Source organism: Triplophysa rosa, linkage group LG18, assembly GCF_024868665.1.
Source record: "Triplophysa rosa linkage group LG18, Trosa_1v2, whole genome shotgun sequence".
Lineage (NCBI taxonomy): Eukaryota > Metazoa > Chordata > Actinopteri > Cypriniformes > Nemacheilidae > Triplophysa > Triplophysa rosa.
Window position 1 is genome coordinate 9,096,601 of NC_079907.1, and position 26,628 is coordinate 9,123,228.

Sequence of the window (26,628 nt, forward strand, 5' to 3'; positions counted from 1 at the left end):
TTAATAACCGCGATATATACTGTATATATAAAAAAACAGATTCTCGATATCATAAATAATTCTGCACCCATTTCACGTTTCACCTCAAGAGCCACAATGCTTAAAACATCTTGAATTCTTTTGGCCATGATAACCGTGTAGTGAAAATTTGATATTGTGACAGTATTATTCACAATGTTTCAATTCATAATATTCTGTCTAACCTTTGACATTACTAGAAAGAGTGTGTGTTTCTAGAAACAAAAGTAACTATTGCATTCTTTTCTGTATTGTGGTATATATCCGAGTGAAACTGCTTCTGAAATGAGAGAAAATGTAGGGCGGGACTTGATTTCCCACATTGAGAACTGATTGGTTTGTTTGGAAGGTGGGCGTTGCTAACAAAATGGAGGCAGATTTGAATGCTAGTTTGCAGTCAATTGTGGAGGACTATTCTCCACCGCCACCCTCCCATGGAGAAAGCTCTGCCCTGGTGCCATTCCTCGTGACCGGAAGTGATGAGAAGTCGTTTTGAGGAGGGGAAGGAGGTCAAGGTATTTGATTCAAGATTATGATGGCAGATGAATAAAAAAATTATGAAGTGCACAGATAAGTCAATCATAAAAAACACTACAATAGTCCATTAAAACTATGATTTTTTTATTTTGATTTCATGCCGTAAATGCAGCAACAAAACAGACCAATGTGATAATGTCATCGACTCCATAAAAACATTGAAACATAAAGCAGCTCATTTCAGTGCCTTACCCTGTTTAAGTGACAGCAGCAGTGTTGGATCTGATGGGTCGCTGCAGAAGTATCCACTGCCCTGGGAATCCCAGAAGAGTTGATCTTGTCTCTGCTGGAGTTCCTCTGCCCACTCCAGCCAGCGGACCTTCTGCGTGGCCTCAAACAGATCCAGCAACCCACACACCACAAAGGCATAATCATCCAGAAAGCCTGCGATGGGGGAAGCACTGGAGAAAACATTACAGAGAATGTTAGTGTTGAAGGTCAACGTCCCTGTTTCTGTTGTAATGAAAAAGAAATGAATGTGATGTATTAATAATGAGTTGACTTTTACATTTTCATTATGCATTTGGCAGATGCTTTTCAAAAGCCTCTTAGAGAAAAAGGCATTCAAGGTACACATTTTATCAGTAGCCTGTGTGTGTTCTCTAAAAATTGAACCTATGACCTGTGCGCTGCTAATACAACAGTCTACCAGTTTAGCCACAGGACTTATGCGATAATAGAATATTCAAAATAACAATCAAAAAGAACTTACTCAATGCATATGTGGCGTGATGTTAATGTACCACAGAAAATAATCAGTTTGTTAATACGAAAATCAAAGAGCAGCCTCAGGTTACTTGCTTGACAAAGTTTACAGACATACATAGACACTCATTTGGCCGCTTCCCCGCAGGTAGCTTTTATTTGCATTCTGGCAGAAATGCACTTCAAAAAATGAACTTCTTGTTTTCCAGAACAAATAACTAAAATTCTTACTTACTCCTTTACTTAAAGAGATAGTTCACCCAAAAATGAAAATTCTGTCATTATTTACTCATCTCAATCCTGTATAACTTTCTTTCTACCGCAGAACACAAAAGATGATATTTTGAATAAAGTTGTTAACCGAACAGTGACGGCACCCATTCACTTGCATTGTTTTTATCTGCATACAGTTATTGGGTGCTGTCGCTGTATGGTTAACAACATTCTTCAAAATATCTTCTTTTGTGTTCTGCGCGAGAAAGAAAGTCATACAGGTTTGAAATGACAAGAGGGTGAATAAATGATGACAGAATTTTTCATTTTTGGGTGAACTGTCCCCTCTAAGACGCAAAATGACCAAAGATATTAGTTTATACTTAAATCAACTAAAAAGATCTGCCAATGGGGTATGTAAAATAATCTTGGTTTAAGAACTTGATAAAAAGCTAAAACTCAACTCAAATGTATTTTTCCTACCCTATTGGCAGATACGTTTACTTGCTTTACGCCAGTGGGGGTCGTGGCGCACAAGGGGACATCCAGCTGACTTTAAAGGCGGCCTCAAGATGACTAATATTTAAAATGAGAGAGAATTAGCATTGAAATACATTTAAAAAAATTTTTACGGATATTTCTACTGATTTAGCCATTTTAATTACGAATAAATGTTTGTCCAGTTAATGTCAAGCTCTAAAATATTTTATTGGGTAGAAATTTTGAGTTTTGTTAGTGGGATATTGATTGAATATTGTTGAATATTGGCTTGGAGTCGAAAAGGTTGAAATCCCCTGTTTTAAGCATAAATTTATTTGCATTTAATCTTTTTTTTCCCAGAAAACAAGACTTAATATCTTAAGTAAGACTACTGAATAATTGTTCAGTGTGTACGGAATACAGAGTTACTTCCACAGTTGCGATTATTGACACCGTTACAACCCTACAGCCACATTCTGGCTTCATTGATGCTAAACCAGTTTGGTGCACCTGTTTTTGACCAAATTTATGCAGACTTTTATTCAAGCCGATTACGTAACTGAGAAATTTCTTGAGGTTCTCGTACACCTAAATGACTAATAAAAAAGAATATGAAGGCAAAACAGTCTGTGTTTATTAAATGTGAAGTTTGCTCTCACTGTAGCTGAGCGCAAACACATTTACAACGCCTGAGGGACGAATGTGCAGCATTCATTGGATAAAGTTACTTTATGAACTGCATCCTACTTCAGTCTATTACAACAGTTTACGTTAGCGCGATACTCCTCTCTTTATATCAAGGAGGCTTTGCATTGATTTGCTGCCAAAATGCGATACTGCAATTCATGACAGAAAATCGCTGAGAAATGACAGAGTCAATTAGTCCGTCTCACCTCTTCCATACAGAAGAGTGCGAGATTTCAGCGGAAACAGTGACATCGCCGACCAAAACCAAGATGCTAAGTAATGTCTACTGCTTGACGTGCACACAAAGGCATTTAGCAGGGTCTTTGTGTTGAAAGTCACATTACCCAGCAAGATTGTTCAAGTCTTTGATGTTTAAAATAAATTTGATTCATCAGAGCACATCAGAGTCTCTTCACCACTCGTTCTCAGACTCTTGAGAAGAGGTGCCACTGCAGCCAGCCGAGTGTGAAGAAACAGATAGTGACAGGTCTGAAGATACCATGCCGTCGGCTTTATGACGGACAAGACGGGTCGAATGGCTGGGAATTTAACCTCTGCGGTTCTTAGTTCACTCCTAGTTCAGACAACCGGCATTCCAAAGGATGATAAATGTCAGTGAGGTGTCTGTTAGGAGAGCGCCTGGAACATCTGACCCTTCCATGTCATTGCCTCGGGCTGTCAGATCTGGTGCGCTATTCAAATGTCATGTACAATAAGTGATGGGAGATCTTGGATGAAAACAGGCAGACTTCAGAAAAATCTGGGCACTATTTAAAGGGGTCATATGGCGCAAACACGTGTTTTTCTGTGTCGCTGGTGTGTTATAAGTGGCCCATGCATGTATTAGACACGTAAAATTGCAAAAATTAATGTGTCGGAACAAAAGACGCATTCTATCTAAAAGCGAATGCTCACCCAGACCTGCCTGAAACGCCTCATGTAACCACACCCCCACAAATCTACGTCAGTTCGTGGTATGATTTGACTAAGATCGCCAAATGTATACGCAAGTAAGGTGGGCGTACCTGTCAGTACAATTGCTTTGGAACCTGATGTTCTAAATATGGTAAGAGCACACACGCTTGCAGTATTCGACCAATCACTACGCACTGGTTAACTGGCCAATCATAGCACACCTCGCTTTTCAGAGCCATGAGCTTTGTCAAAAATCTGCATCTTTCAGAGAGGCGGGGCAAAGAGGAGATACAAACATGCACGGTATGTGGAAATACAGCATTTTTTAACCTTAAATCGTGTATACACATTGCATTACATCTAAAACAAATGATAATATTCGTTTTAGCCGTGTCATTTGACCCCTTTAATTTACATGGCTACTTTATGAATGGTCATCAATGAAGAAGGATATTTGAGCCCCCTTGTGATTATGAGATCTATTAGCACAAGCTAACTGGGTCATGCTAACCAGCCAAACCTTGACCCGTTGGATGAACCAAAGAGAGGCTTTAGGATTAACCATAAAATATGACTCCTCCTTTTCAGTTGTTAAACTCTCCTGAATTCATGTAAAGACTAGTGAGACAAGAAGACAAATCAGCCTATCTGTTAATTTCTAATGAACTCCTCTCTCATGATTTCTCCATTCCATTTTCTCTGTTCTCCATGTGATACGGTCTCTTCAAAATACAACAAAGCCACATCATAACTTGCACACAAAGCTGTCAGGAGACCAAAGAGCAAACCTCTATCTATCTTGGCAGCCTGCAGGCTTCTCGTTCAAAGATACACTGACACATCAATGCAATGCAGTATGACTTTTATAAAGCCAGAACAAGATTTGGACCATTTCTTACATTTCTTAGGTTAACAGCACGGCCACTGGATGCTTCATGAATAATTCACCCTGAACAGCATTTACACCTGGCCTAGATATGACATACAGTATTTCTTCTATTACAATAAAAAAAAACTTTTGAAAACTACATCACTCAGGTAACCCCTCTTAGTTGCATTATTTTCACCTCTACAGGATGCTTCAGAGGAACAGTCCAAAATGTACAAATTTAAATTATTACTCACTAATAATAATTGCATACGTCCGGAAGGATCTACTGCGATTGAGATGAATGTTAACTTGTAGATTTCCTCACCCATTATAGATCTCCTTGCATCAGGAATACCTCATGAGCCAACAATATGGTAATGGGTGGTACAAATGAGAGGCTACCCCAAGAATAAGGCCAGCGAATTTGTGCGGGAATCATGTAAATGTGAAAAGCTTTGTTTTTTGCTTATTCCTGGTCATTCCTACATCGGCTGTATATATATATATATATATATATATATAGCCCATTAAGACCTGGCAGCATGCACAATATGTGCAAGTTGTCATGGTGTATTGCAATGGCAAATACACTTTGATCGTTATGTGTAAGAAATAAACTTATTGCATGACATTTCTTTTAGTATAATGATGAGGCATTATATTAATAATATGGGATTACAGTAAGCAAGTAGAACATGAGTATTTTGAAAGTCAAATGTAAGTATAATTATTGCAATTTTTCCAGCTTTGTACAAATAGTCAGATTTCCTTCTACTAAAGCCCACAAGACATTTGGGACATTCGCGAATCATGCTGGGATTTCATGAATCATCAGGTCCTGATGTCCAGGCCAGCTTGAGTCCAGTCTGTCATTCAGACAAAATGGACGCATACCAAAAAAGGTTTTTACTTCATTTTTATGCTGAAAGTAATGATTTTGAAATCAATTTAAACTTAAAATGCAAAAAACAAAACGCAGTTGAAACAACTTCAACGCTTAGAATCATAAAGGATTCTTACACTTGCTCAACTTCCATGTTATTTCCACGGTAACAGGAATGGAGAATCTTCTGGTCCTCGTCGTCCCACAGGTGTTTTCGGAGAAAACAAGCTGCTTGTTCAGCTCGTTCCAGCAAAGCTTTATCTCCCAGCACGGCTCCAACACGTGCAAACCCAGATAACATCAGTCCTGAACAAACAAAGAAATGAGAGTGGACAACAATTATAAGCTTTACATGCTAAAAACCCAAAGAGAAACATTTTTACCCTGTGGTTAATAAGGGAAAACTTTTTAATATTAAAATAAAGATAAAAAATCTAATTCTGTCCTTCAAAACTGTTACGTTGTTACCTTCTTTTATATTTTGGGGCCTTTTGCCTTTATTACGATAGGACAGGGGAGAGGTGACAGGAAAGTGCTGGGTAGAGACAGGGGAGCACGATCGGCAAAGGACCGCACGAGACGGGAATCGAACTCGGGTCGCCGCGAGCACTAACCAGCAGGCTATTGTTTTGGCGCCGACACATTGTTACCTTTTCACAAACATTATGAAGTGTAGAGTAAGTTTTGCGTCAATTAAAATAAGATTTAGAAAGCTGAGAAAGGTTCCAGTCAAGACATACAAGCTTTGAAAAAAGACTGTACGACTCTAAGATCTAAAGCACAATGTGTTCAGAGGGCCGGGAACCACTAACAATAGTCTTGTCAGAGCTCCGTGAGCCTGTACCTCAGACACGTCTCGCCGCCATGCAAGTGGGCCTATCAACTTTGATTAATGCGAAGGGTTACTCTGCAGGTAGCAATATCTAGTCGGTATGAATTAAGAATATAATGGAGCGTAGCTCTGGAAGGAACAGTTTCATTAAACAATGTCCCAGGCTTTCTTTAATTAAGATATCAGCTCATTAGTCACCGTTCCATGAGTGCGCCTGTCAGTCGGAGCGCCAAAGGGGCCTTGGAACCCTATGAAGGCTTTGATATCCTTTCATTAAAGATTGTGAGGGCAAAGACCACAACCCGGAGGTCTCCTCTAAAGACTTTTAAGAAGCCTGACACCACATGTAAGCGTCTCATTAAAGAACTCTAATATAATAACGTTCCTATAAAGAACGAAAAAGCATTTACGAAGCTTGTCGAACGCTGCTAAACGTAATCAATAAAAAGGAAAGGTGCATAGAAAGGAATGGGGGTACATGGAGCCTGGGGGGCTGTGTGCATTGCAAATTTTCTTTATGCCTCTGTCTTTCATTGATTAATTGATGGCTGTTTCCATTAGGAAACAAGGCAATTAAATCTAATTACGGTGTTCACCCGCTTCGACGCTTTGAGATTTAAACCAGTATTTTACCGTCTGACAGTAATCTTTCCTCTAGTCGGGACACAAAGAATCTTACCGTTCCAGGAGGCAAGCATTTTGGTGTCTAGGTGAGGAGGAGGACGGGCCCTTCGCACCTCAGCCAGCCTGACCCTGGCATGTGCTAAAAGATCGGATAGTCTGTCCACGCCGATGGCAAAATGAACAGCGGTGAGTTCCACCGAGTAACGCACGATCAGCACATTTTGCCCCTGCAGCTCTCCGTGGGGGTCCTACAAAGAACACAATGAGAATCAAAAAGTGAGAACAAATTGGGAAACTGTGAACATTAATGAGATCCCGAAATAAGAGTTCACTCAAAGAACTGTCATTTATTCATGTCTTATAGACCTATATGAAATTCTGTCAAACACAAAAGAAGATTTTGATATTTTGTGTCTATACAATGGATGTCAATGGGGGCCAATGGTGTTTGGGTACCAATGTTCTTCTTTTATGTTTTGCAGAAGAAAAAACTGCTCACTACATCATAAAATCTGCTTTACACATTATTTATTCCATTTATGCATTTAAACAATATGTGTTCCCTGAAACTAAAACCCATGACCTTTGCTCTTCTAATGCAATGCTTTACCAATTGGAACATAAAAACATTTTCTGAAAACATTTTAAAAAGGTTCTTGCTCTTAAAAATGAAAACTTCAAATTCCCAAACCTGAGCGAGATCCACGTTTCCTTGCTCTTTCACACCATAATGATGCATGAAGATATCTGCCTGTGTCGCGCCTCCTGTGGCGCCTTCCACGATATCAGGAAGCAGCTCTCTGATCTCTCCTGCTGTCCACACACAAAACGCTCCCTCTCTTTTCTCAGCGGACTCAGCCGTGGGAAAGGAATCTGCATCCTCAGCGCTATAGAAGCCACCTGACTACAGAGGGAGTCGAATGTGTTTTATTTAGTTTTTGCCACTTGTAGACGGTTTGCAAAGGTTTGTTGCGGTTTCTTGTGTGGATAATTACTTTTCGGCCGGCACAAGTTTTTTGTGGATGTTGTTTTCAACAACAACTGGTTGAAAACAGTGCTGAAAGAAAGTTTGAATAACTGTCGCTGAAGTTTTCCAGCAATGGCTTGTACAGTTTTCACACTGGTATACTGAAACAATGGATATTGCCATGGAACTCTGTACAGAATAATGACAACTACTGTAACTCTTACACACATGTACAATACAGATAAATTAGGTTAAAATTAGTGATGCACCAATATATCATCCAATAGATTATACATCAGGACCGATATATCCTGTCAATCAAAAGAAGACAGGAAATTTCAATGAATTTGTGCTCTGTATAAGAAAATGTTAAGAACATCACCAGTTTAATGTTCAATATTAATAGTCATTGTATGAATTAATAACATCACGAAAGAATCTGTACTGGTTTTGACAGATAGCACTCTGAATAATCGGCTATCTATATCAGTGGATCAATTTAGTATCGGTGCATCTCTAGTTAATATTATGCCATAAATCTTCACAAATGGGAACTGTTTTTAATTGTGTGTTGTTTATTCCTGACAAACCATAGATCATCATAAAATGGCCGCCGCCCTGTACTGATGCATGGGGTAGAGGTCGACCGATTCATCGTTTTTGCCGATTAATAGGCACCGATAACGATAATTTGAACTATCGGCAATAATCCCCACCGATAGTTTTTCCTGGTTGCATTTGATCCAGACACAGCAGGGAAAGCTCTACTGTGATACGTAGGTGGAGAGTTCCGAGTATAGTGTAAAACAGCGACCTCTAGAGGTGGAAATAAAACTGACAGCCTGTTTGGTTTGGAGCTATACAGTTTATGGTTTGGTGCGGAGCCCGTCTGGTCACCTGTCGAGAGAAAAAAAAAGACCCGCAAATCCGTGGCCACAGTTTTGTAATTCGTTCCCTCAATTTAAAAATCCGTACTCACAGATTCTAAAACTCTACCCAAGAGTTTACAATCCGTGCTCTCGATTTTGTAAACCGTCCCCTCAGTTTTTGAAATCTGTACCCACAAATTCATAATCTGTGCCCATACTTTCGCAATCCGTTCGCACAGTTTTGCAAACTGTAGCCTACCCGTGGAATGTAAGCCCCTGTCTGTCAACAGAACAAGCTCCTTCCTACAGGAACATTAACGAATATTGTGTACTGTTTTATTTTATATTATATTATAAATTGTCTTAATGTGTTTACTTTACACACGCATGCGTGGCGTGGATAAAGCCGCGTTTCACTGGCATAAAGTTGGTTTGACATTAAACGTTCGATATTCGTGAATTTAGGGACCGTCTTTAAAGTTACATACACATAATAATACATGTTTCCAACTTCAATGGCATTTAAAGGGAATGACTTATACCCACAATACTAACTGTACAGTGTTCATGTGTGTCAGATATAATGCACACTTTTTAGATTATTTATATTTATTATAATAAACCGTTAAATCAAATGCAAATATTCCTATGTGTTTCACTGCTGTATGGGCTCATACATAAATATACAAATTTTAAAGCTCAATAGCATTTAAAGGGAATGACTTCCCTGACTAACTGTAAAGTGTTCATGTGTGTGTCAGATAGAATGCACACCTTTTAGATTATTGATATGTATTAAAATAAACCGTCAAATCACATGCAAACATTCCTATGTGTATAATGGTCTCATACACAAATATACCATTATTTAAAGCTCAATATACGTATAGGAATACGTGCATATGATTTGATGGTTTATTTTAATACTCAATAATCTAAAAGTTGTGCATAATATCTGACACACACATGAACACTGTACAGTTAGTTTTGTGGCTATAAAACATTCCCTTTAAATGCTTTTGAAGTTGGAAAAAGGTATTTTAATGTGTATGTAACTTTAGAGATGGTCCCTAAATTCACGAATATCGAATGTTTAATGTCAAACCAACTTTATGCCAGTGAAACGCGGCAATGAACGCATGCTTTATGTGCACCACGCGCTCGTGTGTAAACACATTAGGACAATTTATAATATAATCTAAAATAAAACAGTACACAATATTCGTTAATGTTCCTGTAGGAGCTTGTTCTGCTGACAGACAAGGGCTTCAATTCCGCGAGTAGGCTACAGTTTGCAAAACTGTGTGAACGGATTGCGAAAGCGTGGGCACAGATTATGAATTTGTGGGTACAGATTTCAAAAACTGAGGGGACGGTTTACAAAACCGAGAGCACGGATTGTAAACTCGTGGGTACAGTTTATTATCCGAGAGCACGGTTTTGTAAACTGTGGGAACAGTTTTAGAATCTGTGAGTACGGATTTTTAAACTGAGGGAACGAATTACAAAACTGTGGCCACGGATTTGAGGGTCTTGTTTTTTTTCCTCCCAGGGGTGATCAGACGGGCTCCGTAGTTTGGAGACGCCAGACCACAGTCTGCACGGAGCGGAATACATCAGATGGGGGTTTAAAAGTTTCACAATGACAAGGTAGAGCCAGTTGCAGTAAACATGTTAAAAAGTAATTAATTTATTAACTATATCCTGCATTTAATGGGGAACAGCAGTATTTTTGCCGACAGGGCTGAGAGCGCGCTAACATTACTATCCTATTAACGTTAGCTTAAGCAGTTGTGTGTGTGTGTGTGTGTGTGTGTGTGTGTGTGTGTGCGTGTGTGTGTGTGTGTGTGTGTGTGTGTGTGTGTGTGTGCGCGCGCGAGATCCGCCTCCGAAATAGAAAACAGATGACAGAGACAGCACGAACGGCTAATGTTAATGACGTTTGTTTTTTAACGTAAACAAACACGCATGTGAACACGACAGTATATATTGTAAAATATTACAATGGATCCGCCATTCTGCTAGTTTGGGGCCAAGAATGTTTTAAATTATTAAAATTTTAGAAATTACCTAATTATAATTTTGTTTAAATCATACACTGGAGTTTAATATTTATTAATGTAGTTAATATTTATGTGTTTTATTTAAACGTACAATACAGTTTAGTGGTTCAAGCAACGTGTTTATTGATGTAATACACTTCATTGCTAATTTACTTTGTGTGTTTTTTTATTTGAAATAAACCATTAAAAAAACTATCTGTAATTAATCGTTATCGGTAGGTACTGACCACCTTAGTTATCGTTATCGGCAAAATCCAATATCGGTCGACCTCTAGCATGGAGGGTTGACCTCAAAAAGGCCTTAGACCTGGGCGATTTTTCAACTGTTAGGCAGCTGGTGCTGATGTGGCCAAAGGTGGCTCTAACAGACGGATGCCTCACCTTGTCACTTAGGTCTCTGGAGACATAGAGCAACACGTCACGAGCCACATCTGCAAAAACGCATTCCCCAGACACCTGCAGAAATCAACAGCCACAATAACACTGCACCGATACAAGAGATACACAATTACAAATCTAGAACATCATCTTAACTTTTTTCATTAACACAGACTGTGACAAATTGCTAAATTGTCTGCAAAATACATTAGAAATAGAAACAAAGAAAATGTAGAAAACTGGTTTGTAACTTAAAAGTGATAGTTCACCCAAAAATAAAAATTCTGTCATCATTTACTCGCCCCTTGTCATTTCAAACCTGTATGACTTTTTTTCTTCGGTAGAACACAAAATAAGATATTTTGAAGAATGTTGTTAACTGGCCCCCATTCACTTGCATTGGTTTTGTGTCTATACAGTAGAAGTGAATGGGGGCCAGTGCTGTTCAGTTACCAACTTTCTTCAAAATATCTTCTTTTGGGTTCTGCGGGAGGAAAGAAAGTCATACAGGTTTGACACGACACACGGCTTGTTCTAATGGGATTGTGGCGTCGTGCAGCATCCAGTGTAGACAAAATTTTGAATTATAATGAGTTCTATTGTCTTTTGTCGCATCGCGCCACGCTGTGTCCGGTGTAGACACGGTGTAAATGATGACAAAATTTTCATTTTTGGGTGAACTATCACTTTAAACCCAAACAGCGTTAATAACTCTTAATAATGTGAAAACACCCAGTCTCACCTGGTAAGCAGTGATATAAGCCACAGCAAGCTGTCCTTGATCATACAACATCTTCTCAAAGTGAGGAACATGCCAGGAGGAATCTGTGGAGTATCTATGAAAACCCTAACAGGCAGACAGAGGGAGAGAGAAAAGTTGTTCTTTTGTTCTGTTATGACAAGCTATTTAGCATATCCAAATGAACAAACAGCTTTAGACTGTGTGCCCGCATTTCACCTGTGACACATGGTCATGAATGCCCCCTAGTGCCATCATTCTGAGAGTGTGAAGGGCCATCTGCAACGCTTCTGCTCCCTCAGAGGTGGCACGATTTACTGCCCAGAATGACATCAGGAACATCAGGTTCACTGTTTTAAAGAAACACACAAAGTCATTCTGTATTCTTCATGTAGATAAGTATTTGACAGGTAATTCAGTCAGGTGGTGCATTAACAGGATGCATTATGGGCTTCGTTTGTTTGGTTTGCCAAAATTGAATGCCAAACTATTAACAAACAGTACGTTCTTTGAAATTTTAGTGACTAATCTTTATTTAAATTATTTCATGTTTGTTTACCTGGTGAGGGGAATTTGGGTGCTTCTCTAAAGCCACCGTATTCTTCCTCATAGGAGCGAGCCAGCTGCTGGAAACATCTGTTGGCAACATCTGGACCGGATGGAGGAGTTTCTCCAGGGCTGGCAGAGATTGCTGTCCCCTTCCTAAGGGCTTCTAGTACTCTCTCTCCACTGGACTCAAGGGTTTCTCTGTTACTCTGCCACTAAAACACAAAGAAAGAAAGAAAAAATAATCGTTATCATAACTATGGTTTCGATAACATTGTTAAAACAGGCACTTTTTTCCTTTTTGCATGCGAAAGATCCTCAAGAAGACAGATATTATGTATTTATCAAATAAAGGAATAATCTTAAAATTAAGTTCAAGAATAAAACTTGATTTTAGGCGTACTTGTTCTATAATCCGTAGAAGCACAGTTTTTAGTCCAGGTCTTCTTCCCATGTCTCTGGGTGGGAAGTATGTGCCACCTATGAATGGCCGGAGATCTGGTGTAAGCCACACGCTCATTGGCCAACCACCGCCGCCACTGGTTGCCTGGGCAACAAGCAGGTAAATATTTTTTATGCAAAAGTCTTAGTAGTTCCTGTATGAAAAAAAAAATTCCACTGGTTCAAACCTGCACAAACGTCATGTAAACTTTGTCAACGTCGGGCCTCTCCTCTCTGTCCACCTTTATGCACACGAAGTTCTTGCTGAGGATTTTTCCGATCTCCTCATCTTCAAACGACTCCCTCTCCATCACATGACACCAGTGACAGGTGGAATAACCCACTAGAAACAGTAACAGAAAATGTGCCAAAGAACTCTAAATAAAACATAAATGAGTCATCCATGATCTTTTCAAGTATACCATGATTATGTTACCTGATAGAAAAATGGGTTTGGCTTCATTCTTTGCTTTGTCAAAGGCCTCTTGTCCCCACGGATACCTGTTAAAGAACAAAACACCACAAAATATTGAGGCAACATGCTTAATTCTTGTGAAATGTTACAAGTCTGTCGACTCAACAGTTAGAAGGAAGTTCAGGGGTTGTGTTCAAAAGAAAACCTGAAGATCCCAAAGCCTCTCACCAATCCACAGGGTTGTGTGCATGCTGCAGTAGATAGGAGGACTTCTCCATACTCAGGCGATTGGTGTGTTTTGGAGGCTTCGATCTGGTTGCTCTATCACCCCCTGATGCCATGCTGAAGCCAACGGCTCCAGAAGACCTACAGAAAGGTGAGTGGATGATCAGAGAACATCGCCTGTAAAAATGCAGGCAGCTCATGTTTTACACAATTAAGACATGGTCCAGGAGATACAACTCTGTCAACCGATTATAAACAGGCTTCACACTTAAAGGTCCAGTGTATGAAAGTTAGTGGCATCTAGTGGTGAGGTTGCGAAATGCAATCAACGGCTCCCTCCACCCCTCCCTTTTGAAGCACTACCGTGGCTGACACACTAAGATGTGATTATGTTTTCGCTTCTTTTCCGAAGGAAATAGCATATTTACGAAATGCCCTCTATAGAGCAGTTTGTCCGTTTAGGGCTACTGTAGAAACAACACGATGAATTCCATACAAGGGGACCCGTGGTGTGTGTAGATAGAAATAGCTAAATTTAAGGTAATAAAAACATAACACTTCATTATGTAAGGTCTTTATTAGGGCTGAAACGATTCCTCGAATAACTCGAGTTATTCGAATACAAAAAATCATCGAGGCAATTTTTGTTGCCTCGAAGCCTCGTTTAATCCATTTAACTACAGTACACACGGAGCACTGCGTTTCCCCACGGACCGTTATTACTGACGCACAGCCCGCTAAACTCTATTCATGTTACAGGGCTCTCAAGTCTCACGCATTCACCGCGAGACACACGCATTTTAATCTGCTCACACGTATATCTCATGCTGATACATAAGTGATAGCTTATTGAAATGGTGAACTGCTATTTTACTTGGTTTTAGTCTATTTTGCGAGTGAAACTTGCTTTCCGGCTGCATTGAATCCATAAAACTAGATGCGGACTAGTGGATGCCGAATCATGTTATTTACACATGTTATCTGTCTGTTCTGCGTGAAGGAACTGCACAGTTTAACGTGCTACACGCGTGATGCTCATAAATTTGTCTGCGTCTGTGCTGAATGAGGACATGAAAACATGAACTTCACCCCCAGACTTTCTCTGAGAACATTTTATGGAGTGAAGCTAACGCACTAAAAAATAAGCGTCTTCCCACGACCTGCCAAAATAAAAGTCCGGGTAACTCGGTATTTTTATGTAATATATTACTATTTAAAATTAAAAACTAAAACTAATTTAGATAAACTAAATGCATCATGCATAAGCAGAAGTTAGTTGTTTACCTTTGAAATTATTCTTTCTATTTTTATTAATGTTTCATATTTATACATTTGTATTAGGCCTATATTGCATTTTGAATGTAATATGGCAATGGAATGTACTAAATGGGTTTAGTTTTCACAGATATTAATGTATGCAATTTCAGCAATAAATATGTTAATTTTTCTAAAAAGGAAACAAATTAGTTGTTCATTTTAAGAGACCTGTCTTATTTTCTCCTGTATATTTAGTATTGCGCTTTAATAAAGAAAACGTACTTATCCGAATACCCGATAATCGATGGAAAAATCAGTAGAATACTCGATTGCTAAAATAATCGATAGCTGCAGCCCTAGTCTTTATACACCTCTGAAGACCTCTTTTGTATATTATATTGCATTTCTAACAATAGATCCTCCAAAAAGTACACATTGGACCTTTAAATTGTATTGTTCTTTTAGCACAGTACCCTTTAACCTTTACCCATGCAAGCCATTGCATATTAACTTATTACATGTCCCCTATACCTTTTCAAAGCAAGGCAGTACTTAAAACTTCCACATTGTATTTACTGATTGCAGCATACTGCCTAACAAGCATGAATGCACTTCCAATGTATGTCAGCAAACTTAAACACTTCGGCCAAACTTAAAATCTCACAGCAGCAGTTTACCTGCATGTAAACAAGGTCTGAGTTTGTAACCTAGCACTCTGCCAGTCTGTTTTGGAGATCTTAGTCTCGTTATGACATTCAAATACGCATATGATGTGCAAAAATGCATTCTAAGCAGACAGCTCACTGGATTTTAAGCCACAACCAAAGTCTTTACGCTAGCTGTATTGCTAACAACAACGCTTGAGTTTTATAATCGGTTGTGCAAGCAAGCGAGTGAGTTGCATGATCAGACTTGAATTCAGCCCAGTGTCAGAGGTCAGCACCTACCTGAAACTGTCCCAGGACAATCTGATACTGACACACACGGACTTGTGGACAAACTGGAGGGCTTTCGCTGGTGAAGAACTCTTATATAATGTATAAGGGTTGTTTTTGAGCAGAGGAGATCCGGCGAAGATCCTGGACTGTGCGATGTGTCTAGCGGTGCTTGATGATGGAGACCGTGCGAAGCCCAATCTCAGCATCATAGACCCGCACCAACCCGACAGCAGTGCGGATCACGCAGGGAAATGACAGTGGAACGACCGAACATTCACATATCTGACACTAGATGTCGCCGTAAACCCGCATAATAAACAACCACGGTGGAGACGTTTAAAGTCAAAATCACGTTAAAAGTCCTGTATTACTAAATATTTAAACAAAAAGGTTTATGTATTTAATAACGTGTTATAGATTATTGTGATATTTTAAAGCTGCGGAACGTCATAACAGAAATATATTGTCTTATAGGCAGAGTTTTAAAAAGCATATCAAAAATAATTGTTGCCACTGATTCTCAAAGATGAAAATACATCCCTTTCACACTTCTAAACCATAGAACAATGTCATGTGGCCGTTTGAAGAAGCGTCGTAACCCGGAAGTAGACGTTATCAAACCAGAAGTGTCACGTTTCTTCCGGTGAGCGAAACATCAACAGAGCTGAAGATGGCAGAGATCGGAGAGGACGAGCTCAAAAAGCTCGAATATTTGTCTTTGGTGTCTAAAGTTTGTACAGAGCTTGACAACCATTTGGGAATCAGCGATAAGGATCTTGGTGAGTTGAATATATTTGAGTTTAATTGTGGAGCACGTTGTGAACTGTTGCATAACTAGCCAGTTAGCTTCTGTCTCGAGACGCGGCGTGTGAGCAAACTGTTGTTTAGTGTTATAAAACACTCTTTAAAAGTCCCTGAAAAAATGTTATCAAACCCACAATGTGTCGTTTTAAATCAATTATAAGCTGTTGGTAATGTGATCGTAACGAACGTAACCGCTGTTTTACATTTACGCATTTGGCAGATGCTTTTATCCAAAGCGACTTACATTGCATTGCACTATGCATTTGTTTCTGACTATATGCAATCCCCTGGGATCGAACCCATGACCTTGGCGTTGCTAGCGCCATGCTCTAACCACTGAGACACACAGTTTAGTTTAGGTTTTAGTTTTTTGTCTAACGTTAATAGTATTTGGAGAAAATGCTAGTAAAATTTACCCTTACCTGATAATAAAAATGTTGTCATTGTGGCAGAATTGTATGATTAAAAAATCGCTTTCATTAAAACCAACCCATCTCCCACTTGGCAAATCGTTAAGGTTGACTTACCTTCCTTTTTTTGAGTATTACTTATTCTTTGCCGTTTGTACTAATTGTCTACTGTATATTGTGTATTTCAGCTGAATTTGTAATCAGTCTTGCTGAGAAAAACCCAACGTTCGATGGCTTTAAATCGGTTCTGGCTAAAAACGGGGCAGATTTTACAGTAAGGACTTTGCAACTTTTTTGTTTTGTTGTCAAGCTTTGTTTCACTTGTTGATTTTTGAGTAATGTAGTTTGCAGTTTTATTCAATCTGTAATCTGTCTTCTGTCAGGATTCACTCGTCAGCAATTTGCTTCGTCTCATTCAAACCATGCGGCCTCCTGCAAAAGCATCTCCCAGTAAAGGTGAGAACAGTCGAGATCTGCCTGTATTGCAGTTTTAACATCTTAAGACCAAGCATGGAGAATATTTAATGACATCCATCCTCATGGTCATAATGTGTTTTTTTCACTCTTCTGGTGGGATCTTTGTTGTACAGGCTCTCATCCAGTGGTCAAGCCAAAGAGTGAAAAGGACAAGCTGAAGGATTTGTTTCCAGCTTTGTGCAGACCTGATAATCCCATTACCAGGGTAGAGAAAAGTCCCTTTCATTTGTTTATTTTAAAAGTGTGGTTTCAACAGCAAGTAATCAATAAACACGTTTGTGTCCTAACGTTTTTTAACTAGACTTTGCTGGATGAGGATGATGTGAAGGTCGCTGCTGATGCCATGAAGGAACTGGAGATGTTTATGCCCAGTATTAGTGGACCAGACTCGAAAAGCAGCAAACACAGGTGAGCAACCTTTCCTCTTACAAACAAACGGTATTCTACAGTGACCTTAGTCTGAAGTTTGCAACACTAGTTATATTGTGCTTTTACGGCTGAGTTTTCAGCGCTGTACCTCTTGATGCCTGATGTCATCCAACTTCTGTTTAGATCTGAAACCAGCAGCAGCAAGAAGAGGAGGAGCAGAAGCCGCAGCAGAGATAGAGACAGAGATAGAGACAGAGACAGACACAGGCGGCATCGCTCTCGTTCCCGTTCCAGGTCTCGTTCTAACGACAGGGACCGGAGGAAGCGCAGGTCCCGCTGGCACTCTCGCAGCAAGTCACGGAGTCCTGCACGGGGAGACAGAGACAAGGGCTCAGATCGCTGGAAGGACAAACACGTGGACCGGCCCCCGCCAGAGGAGCCCTCCGTGGGTGATATCTATAATGGCAAAGTCACCAGTATTATGCAGTTTGGCTGTTTTGTGCAGTTGGAAGGTCTTAGGTATGTCTTATCTACCTGTGATCTACTCTAATGCGCATGATTTTGTATATCTATGCATTTATTTCTGGTTCATCCTCGGTACAGTCTTTGTTTAGATTTGTCTAATAAGACAATCTTTGTTTGTCTCCTTCCATATAGGAAGCGCTGGGAAGGCTTGGTTCACATTTCTGAACTCAGGAGAGAGGGACGGGTAGCAAATGTGGCAGATGTGGTTAGCAAAGGTCAGAGGGTCAAAATCAAGGTGTTGTCCTTTACTGGGTCCAAAACCAGCCTCAGTATGAAGGTGAGTAATCTTTAAAGGGACAGATCACCCAAAAATGAAAATTCTGTCATCATTTACTCACCCTCGAGTTGTTACAAATCTGAATAAATTGCTTTGTTCTGATGAACACGGAGGAAGATATTTGGAAGAATGCTTGTAACCAAACAGTTCTTGGCCACCATTGACTACCATAGTAGGAAAAATTACAACGGTGGTCAAAAGTGCCCCAGAACTGTTTGCTTTCCTACATTCTTCAAAATATCATCTTTTGTGTGCAATAGAACAAAGAAACTTATGAAGCAATTTTTCCGTCTATGGTTGTCAGTGGTGGCCAAAAACTGTTTGGTTACAAGCACTCTTCCAAATATCTTTCTCTGTGTTCATCAGAACAACACATTTTATACAGATTTGGAACAACTTGAAGGTGAGCAAATAAAGACAGAATTTTCATTTTTGGTGAACTGTTCTTTTAAATCAAACCAGACCAATACAAACTTCTTAAAAATATGGACTAGTGCGAAAGTTCTCTTTGTTCATCCAGCATTTTATATTGACTAGGCATCATGCACTTTGTTTTTGAAGACTGATTTTTGGATTGCTTTGCCTTTAGGATGTTGACCAGGACACTGGTGAAGATCTGAACCCCAACAGGAGAAGAAATATGGGTGCAGATGGTCAAGAAGAGTTGGCCATGAGGAACCCAGACAGACCTACTAACCTCAACCTGGGCCGTGCTCCAGAGGTAGAGGATGACACACTGGAACGCAAAAGACTCACCAAGATCTCTGATCCAGAAAAGTGGGAAGTCAAACAAGTACGTAAATATCTGTTTGTTAAATCATGTTTTGCACACGGCACATGTTCATGTTTTAACGTGCATCTTGATGTGTCTGTTCTTAGATGATCGCTGCCAATGTGTTGTCTAAGGAGGAATTCCCAGACTTTGATGACGAAACGGGCATTCTCCCTAAAGTAGACGATGAAGAGGGTATGATGATATTTTTTTATTCGCATAACATGTTATCTTTAAATGAACATTTGTTTGGTAAAAGATAATAAACATGCTTTTGCGATAGATTTCTAACCTTAACTTTGGTACTTGTATGAGTGGAATGCAGTTTGCATTCTTTCCTGATCCCTTTAACAATCTTTTCCCCCAAAATGGCGGCTACGCAAATAAATCAAACAATGCCTTCTTCGAAAACATTTCAGTTTACTTGAAACACTTCTAGCTGCCTAAACATCCTGCCTCAAATTGACCATCTATGTCGTGGTTTGTCTATCAGATGAGGACCTGGAGATTGAGCTGGTGGAAGAGGAGCCTCCATTCCTGAGGGGACACACCAAACAAAGCATGGACATGAGTCCTGTCAAGATAGTCAAGGTATGTCAGAACACCTGCATTCTCACTCGACAGCTGCCTGAATAATGTTCCGCTGCTTTAAGGGAAGCCAAGCTCAGGATATTTCATCAATCTAGCTGCATATTTGTACCGTTTCTCTGGCAGAACCCAGATGGATCTCTCTCTCAAGCAGCCATGATGCAGAGTGCCCTGGCCAAAGAACGTCGGGAAGTGAAACAAGCCCAGCGGGAGGCTGAGATGGACTCGATCCCAATGGGCCTGAACAAACATTGGGTGGACCCGCTGCCTGATGGTAAAACATTTAGATTTTTTTTTCATAATATCTCATCTGAAATAAGACAAAATGTGAGGTTTCAAGTCAATACATAGGTATTTACATCTTTCTACATGCAAAATGATTTCAAATGGCTTTGAATAGAATGTGGCAGGAGTGTTCTTTAAAGCAATTCATATCCTCCATCCGTAACAAAAAGAACAAGATATGTAATGTAAACGACACTGATCCGTCCAGATATCCTTCCTGCCTGTTTGTTCATACTGTTAGTGAGTTCACAGATGGCCATCTGATTTCCTGCGCTCTGTTATCAAGGCAGATGGGCCCTGGCCTGCTTTTAACAAGCCAATCTCTGCTTCTCACGTGCCCTCCAGCCTCGTATGAGCTCCAGCCCGCGCACGGCTGCTATCACATTTCTGCATCTCTAATAAATGCTATTTCCTGCTTTCGCACGCTCATCCACACAGCTGACGGCAGGCAGATAGCCGCCAACATGAGAGGCATAGGTATGATGCCCAACGACATCCCAGAATGGAAGAAACACGCCTTCGGTGGCAACAAGGCGTCCTACGGCAAAAAGACTCAACTTTCAATCCTGGAGCAAAGAGAGAGTCTTCCCATCTACAAACTGAAGGAGCAGCTCATTCAGGTGTGGGACTTGAACTGATAGTCTTTTTTAAATTTTTTATAAATGTTGGGTTTGTTTAGAGTCTCAATCGTGTCTTTACAGGCTGTCCACGACAACCAAATCCTGATTGTGATCGGGGAGACGGGCTCAGGGAAGACCACGCAGATCACTCAGTACTTGGCTGAGGCGGGATACACCACACGGGGGAAAATCGGTTGCACACAACCAAGAAGAGTGGCAGCCATGTCTGTGGCTAAAAGAGTGTCGGAGGAGTACGGTTGCTGTTTGGGTCAAGAGGTAAAGGCTCAAATCCATTCATTTCTCTCTGCGTTCACAATATAGACAATGAGTGAGTTTACTCGGAGTCTTACTCCGGTTATGCTTAATAAGCTGATAATGTGTAAGTCATGTAAACGCGTAAAGCGTTTTTCTTTTATCGGGGAAAGCTCATAAACGGCGTACGTTTTATGCCCATTACTCCGATTTCCCACTGCATGCAAACGCCTTTACCGGTTTTCTCTCAGTTTTGTTTATGTGCGCATGTCTGACAACACAATAGTAAAAGTCCCAAACGCAAGTAATAGTAAAATAACGCATAAAAGTCTGCTCTCGAATCATGCAGTTGATGTCGAAACGTCAAAATGAAGAACTATTGTTGCATATGCAGGTACTGCGGACAGGAGAAGAGATATAAAAATACAGCTTTTGACCGTTTTCCCACTGCATTTTTAATTACTAAACAGACTATCGACGATGACGTCACTGCACGCGAGAAACCCGGCAAGTCTCAAACTTCCATGTAAACGTGGTTTTCTGCGTAGCCGGTTTATTACTATGCATGTAAACACGTGAAAACAGGTTTCTTTTTAAGCTGATTTTTGATAGATATCTGTTTATTTTGTGCATGTAAGCGCACTCAATGATATAACATCTAAACATCAATTCTCCGTTGTGCAGGTGGGCTACACCATCCGTTTTGAGGACTGCACAAGTCCAGAGACGGTCATCAAGTACATGACGGACGGTATGCTGTTGAGAGAGTGTCTGATCGACCCTGATCTGGGTCAGTATGCCATCATTATGTTGGACGAGGCTCACGAGAGAACAATCCACACAGATGTGCTCTTTGGGCTTCTCAAGAAGGTACAATCTGAAATGTTTAAGATCTTTGTTTTCACCATGAATGGTTTGGTCCATATTCTTTAAGTGCATTGAATTATTGGACAGTGCTTTTAAAACACAAGTGACATCTTGTTTGTTTTTGTTTTATTCAGACCGTACAAAAGCGAACAGACATGAAGCTCATCGTGACATCAGCCACCCTGGATGCTGTGAAATTCTCTCAGTACTTCTACGAAGCACCTATTTTCACCATCCCTGGTCGTACATACCCGGTGGAAGTGTTGTACACTAAAGAACCCGAGACGGACTATCTGGATGCCAGCCTGATCACAGTCATGCAGATCCACCTCACTGAGCCTCCAGGTATCCTTTGCTCGGTGAACGTTTACAACATGCCGCAGATGCTTGTGTGCGTTACTAAAAATCCTATTATTGTTGTGCAGGTGACATCCTGGTGTTCCTGACGGGTCAGGAAGAGATCGACACGGCTTGCGAGATCCTCTACGAGCGAATGAAATCTCTCGGCCCTGATGTCCCAGAGCTCATCATCCTGCCTGTGTACTCCGCCCTGCCCAGCGAAATGCAGACCAGGATCTTTGATCCAGCACCACCTGGAAGTAGAAAGGTACTTTGTGATTTTTTTTTTCTCTGACGGGTCAAACTGTGTATGTTTATCATATACAGCTTAGCAACCATTTTGTGTGGTTTTCAGGTGGTCATTGCTACCAACATTGCGGAGACGTCTTTGACCATCGATGGAATCTACTATGTGGTGGATCCAGGTTTCGTCAAACAGAAGGTTTATAACTCCAAAACTGGCATCGATCAGCTGGTGGTCACGCCAATCTCACAGGTGACATTTATTCCTGATGGATCATACGACACGCTTGATATGCTTAAAGAACAATACCTGAACCTTCTTTGTGTGATTCACAGGCTCAGGCTAAACAGCGAGCGGGCAGAGCCGGTAGAACAGGCCCTGGTAAATGTTATAGGCTATACACAGAACGTGCCTACAGAGATGAGATGCTCACCACCAACGTGCCTGAGATTCAGCGAACTAACTTGGCCAGCACTGTGCTGTCTCTCAAGGTACGTCATTGTTAACTGAATATATATAAATGTGTCCACATGTGCAAGTTTACATGCACTGAATGGGTTATCATCTTAAATGGTTTGTTCTCTCCAATCAGGCAATGGGCATCAATGATCTGTTGTCATTTGATTTCATGGACGCTCCACCCATGGAGACACTCATCACAGCCATGGAGCAGCTGTACACCCTGGGAGCTCTGGATGATGAAGGTCTGCTCACACGCCTCGGTCGTAGAGTAAGTGTGTTTCTTGTCAGAGTAGTTGGTGTGCTCTTATTAGGGTGCAGAGACATACATTTGAATATGAATTGTAAAAGATTAACGTTCTTACATTTGTTTTATCAGATGGCTGAGTTTCCTTTGGAGCCCATGCTTTGTAAGATGTTGATCATGTCTGTCCATCTCGGCTGCAGTGAAGAGATGCTGACCATTGTGTCAATGCTTTCAGTACAGAATGTCTTCTATAGACCAAAGGTATTCCTGGAGACCACATACCCACGGTCACCAAATCCATGGGAAAACTCATGAAAATGATTTGGTTGAAAGGGATAGTTCACCCAAAAATCATTTACTCACCCTCTTGTCATTTCAAACCTGTATGACATTCTTCATTGCGCTGAACACAAAATAAGATATTTTGAAGAATGTTTGTAACTGGACAACACCGGCACCCATTCTATTGTATAGACACAATGCAAGTGAATGGGTGCCGTCAACGGTTAACAACATTCTTTAAAATATCTTCTTTTGTGTTCTGTAGAAGAATGAAAGTCACAGGTTTGAACTAACAAGAGGGCGTGTAAATAATGTAAGTGTATCTCGTCATTTTAGGACAAACAAGCTCTGGCAGACCAGAAGAAAGCCAAGTTTCACCAGCCTGAGGGAGACCACCTGACTTTGTTGGCTGTCTACAACTCTTGGAAGAACAATAAGTTTTCCAGCCCTTGGTGCTACGAAAACTTCATCCAGGCGCGATCTCTACGACGTGGTCAGGATATCCGCAAACAGATGCTGGGCATCATGGACAGGTGAGGGGTTGAGACAACTAGTCATTTCTTATATAGTCTTACCTAACGTATACAGCAGCAGAGCATACATTATGAAATGCATGGCTTCTTGTTCTAGACACAAGCTAGATGTGGTTTCTTGTGGCAAGGCAACGGTACGTGTACAGAAAGCAATCTGCAGTGGTTTCTTCAGAAATGCTGCCAAAAAAGATCCACAGGAAGGTTACAGGACCCTTATAGACCAGCAGGTGGTGTATATCCACCCTTCCAGTGCACTGTTTAATCGTCAACCAGAATGGTAAGTTTGTTTTAAAAAAGTGTGATTGTGTTAATAACAGTAAGCAGTTTCTTATGCTAATGCTGGGTTTGCTGTCCACAGGGTGGTATACCATGAGCTTGTGTTGACCACCAAGGAGTACATGAGAGAGGTGACCACTATAGACCCGAGGTGGCTGGTAGAATTCTCTCCAGCTTTCTTCAAAGTGTCCGATCCAACACGCCTCAGCAAGCAGAAGAAACAACAGAGGTTGGAACCCCTCTACAACCGCTACGAGGAACCAAACGCCTGGAGAATCTCCAGAGCCTTCAGGCGGCGCTAGAACATTCTCAAAAGGTCCTCATAGACTGCACGTTTCTGATTCTGATGTACAAAGCAACATTTTTGTACTGGAGGCAGAGTGGAGGATAACTCGGACTGATGCTAAAACCCTGGTTTCCGAGATGAGATCCCTTTCACTTATACATGTCTTAACTAAAAAGGTGGAATTTTGACTGGTTGTGCTCTGATTTTTTTTTTCTAAACAAATGCTGTTCATTTTAGATTTATATTACAGGGCTTTAAGGTTCAAATGACTTGACCATACAAGGATGATTCCCATTCAGATTCCTTGGTGTTGTTTTATTCACAATTGTTAATCCAGAATTGTCTGGGTTGATAAATCCTACATTAAATGGACCATCATTTAATATATATGTAAATGTAGATGCATGCAGTTCTTGGACAACATGTTTATTTTGTAACTTGTGAATGGCACATCCGTCTGGTCAGTGAACGTTGACTAAAGTGTCTCAAATTCAGTTAGTTACGGATGTCTGGTGATGTAAATGTGCGCAGGATCTCAGAGCCACTATCATACACAGATCTGATCTTTATTTGGGACGTTTCTTTAATTTGTTGATTCCGCACAGGATCAATATATCAGACCACAGAGGTTTTGTATAATAGCTCTTTTATGAGAGGAAGTGATGAAGGTGGAAACACCCATCGGTTTTTGATGTTGGTACAGTTTATGTTATGTCTAATCTTGGGGTTATTTTCATGTCAGCTTCAATTAAACTTGCTTTTAAAAAGCACACTAGGGTTGTCCTTTTTCTTTATTTATCTACAAGCGTAAGTAGTATAAATCCAACCAAAACGTGACTCACGTGACTTCACTTGGGTTGTAAAAAGTAAACAAAAATCTGCTTAATGTGGAAGTCTAGCATGACCAGCGCCGGTGTTCTGTCATAGGCAGTTGCCTAGGGCGCAAAATGACCAGAGGGGCGTCAGACGAAAACGCGACATGTAACCAGCTTCTTGCATCATGACGCGATTATAATCAACTATGATTGAAAATCTTAAGGCATTAAATATGCATGTGTAACGTAGACCAGCTAGTGTGGTCTGTGAAGGTAAACTTCACTCATCCAGTTCAACAAATGCCGGTATTGTTTGTATCAGGTTGTGGCCTTACGGTTAAAATGACTGCTTCACGTTCAAAACTTAATTCAATTCAATTTTATTTATATAGCGCTTTTCACAATGTGCATTGTTCCAAAGCAGCTTTACAGGAGCAAATAAGAAAAACACAGCAAGGTAAAACACAGCACAGTGCATGGTGTGTATAGACCAAGCAAGATCATTCTAATAAATAATATCTAATAAATAAATGAATGAATAAATAAATGCAGTCTCCCGGTGAGCAAGCCAACACTGCACTGCTGTGGCGAGGAACCAAAACTCCAATGATGAATAAATGGAGAAAAAAAAACCTCGGGAGAAACCAGGCTCAGCCGGGAGGGCCAGATCTCCTCTGACTGTCATAGCTGCACTCAGTGACCCCGACCAAAGCCACCGAGCAACGTCCACGAAGAACAGGGAGAGCCCACGAGCAGCGACCCAGGAAGCCCCACCCGCCGAAACCGTGCAGGTCCAACCCGGTCCCATTCCGCGATCAACAACAGACAACAACCAGGGAAAAATAGTAATGGCATAATTAACTTTATTCCTCTGTTGTGCGACATCGACCACAAAACAAGACCAACCAGACCAGACCCACACAGTCCCAACAAATGAAACGCCCCGAACCACAACCAACAAGCCCCCCCCCACTCCCTACAACATCCACCCAGCTACCTCCAATCAAAGTCACTGAGTGCAGCTATAACTTCAAACTGCTGTCGTGTGATGTAAGTTTAGCATTAAATACCAAGTATTGTAAATTTAGCATTAATGTGACAAGTAGTACGTCTTTGCTCTCGGTTGCTTTTATTTGTGTCCCTACAGCATTTGCACAGAGCTTTACAAAATGTTTAAAAAAGATTTCTTATTGACCTTTATCTAAATAATAATAATCAAATATTCATTTTATGAGCTCTAATTTTCAACTACAGTATTATTGAGAAAGTTTTATTTTATTTTCAGCGTCATTTTCAAA

The 26,628-nt window shown here is 40.5% G+C and overlaps 2 protein-coding genes across 2 annotated transcripts in view; one reads left to right on the forward strand and one right to left on the reverse strand.

Moving 5' to 3' along the window:
• spata20 (spermatogenesis associated 20) overlaps positions 1-15,891 on the reverse strand; it is a 53,817-nt gene extending 37,926 nt beyond the window's left edge. Inside the window, exons 1-13 of the mRNA XM_057358963.1 lie at positions 15,613-15,891; positions 13,412-13,549; positions 13,205-13,269; positions 12,957-13,111; positions 12,731-12,874; positions 12,341-12,542; positions 12,001-12,131; positions 11,785-11,889; positions 11,046-11,120; positions 7,457-7,669; positions 6,821-7,013; positions 5,447-5,615; positions 748-956 (exon numbers count right to left, since the gene is read on the reverse strand). Coding sequence (XP_057214946.1) covers positions 748-956; positions 5,447-5,615; positions 6,821-7,013; positions 7,457-7,669; positions 11,046-11,120; positions 11,785-11,889; positions 12,001-12,131; positions 12,341-12,542; positions 12,731-12,874; positions 12,957-13,111; positions 13,205-13,269; positions 13,412-13,549; positions 15,613-15,812 — 1,999 coding nt within the window. The 5' untranslated portion in view covers positions 15,813-15,891. The remainder of the gene's footprint in view (positions 1-747; positions 957-5,446; positions 5,616-6,820; positions 7,014-7,456; positions 7,670-11,045; positions 11,121-11,784; positions 11,890-12,000; positions 12,132-12,340; positions 12,543-12,730; positions 12,875-12,956; positions 13,112-13,204; positions 13,270-13,411; positions 13,550-15,612) is intronic.
• Positions 15,892-16,231: 340 nt separating this feature from the next.
• dhx8 (DEAH (Asp-Glu-Ala-His) box polypeptide 8) lies at positions 16,232-24,641 on the forward strand. The gene is made up of 23 exons (XM_057358440.1): positions 16,232-16,382; positions 17,006-17,091; positions 17,201-17,273; positions 17,408-17,499; positions 17,596-17,702; positions 17,847-18,182; positions 18,321-18,465; positions 19,055-19,258; positions 19,345-19,432; positions 19,731-19,828; positions 19,952-20,099; positions 20,549-20,730; positions 20,812-21,006; positions 21,667-21,852; positions 21,984-22,194; positions 22,275-22,456; positions 22,544-22,684; positions 22,768-22,923; positions 23,025-23,162; positions 23,271-23,399; positions 23,757-23,953; positions 24,051-24,230; positions 24,312-24,641. The coding sequence occupies exons 1-23, from the start codon at positions 16,274-16,276 to the stop codon at positions 24,529-24,531; spliced, it is 3,603 nt and encodes a 1,200-aa protein (XP_057214423.1). The 5' UTR covers positions 16,232-16,273; the 3' UTR covers positions 24,532-24,641.
• The last annotated feature ends 1,987 nt before the right edge of the window (positions 24,642-26,628 follow it).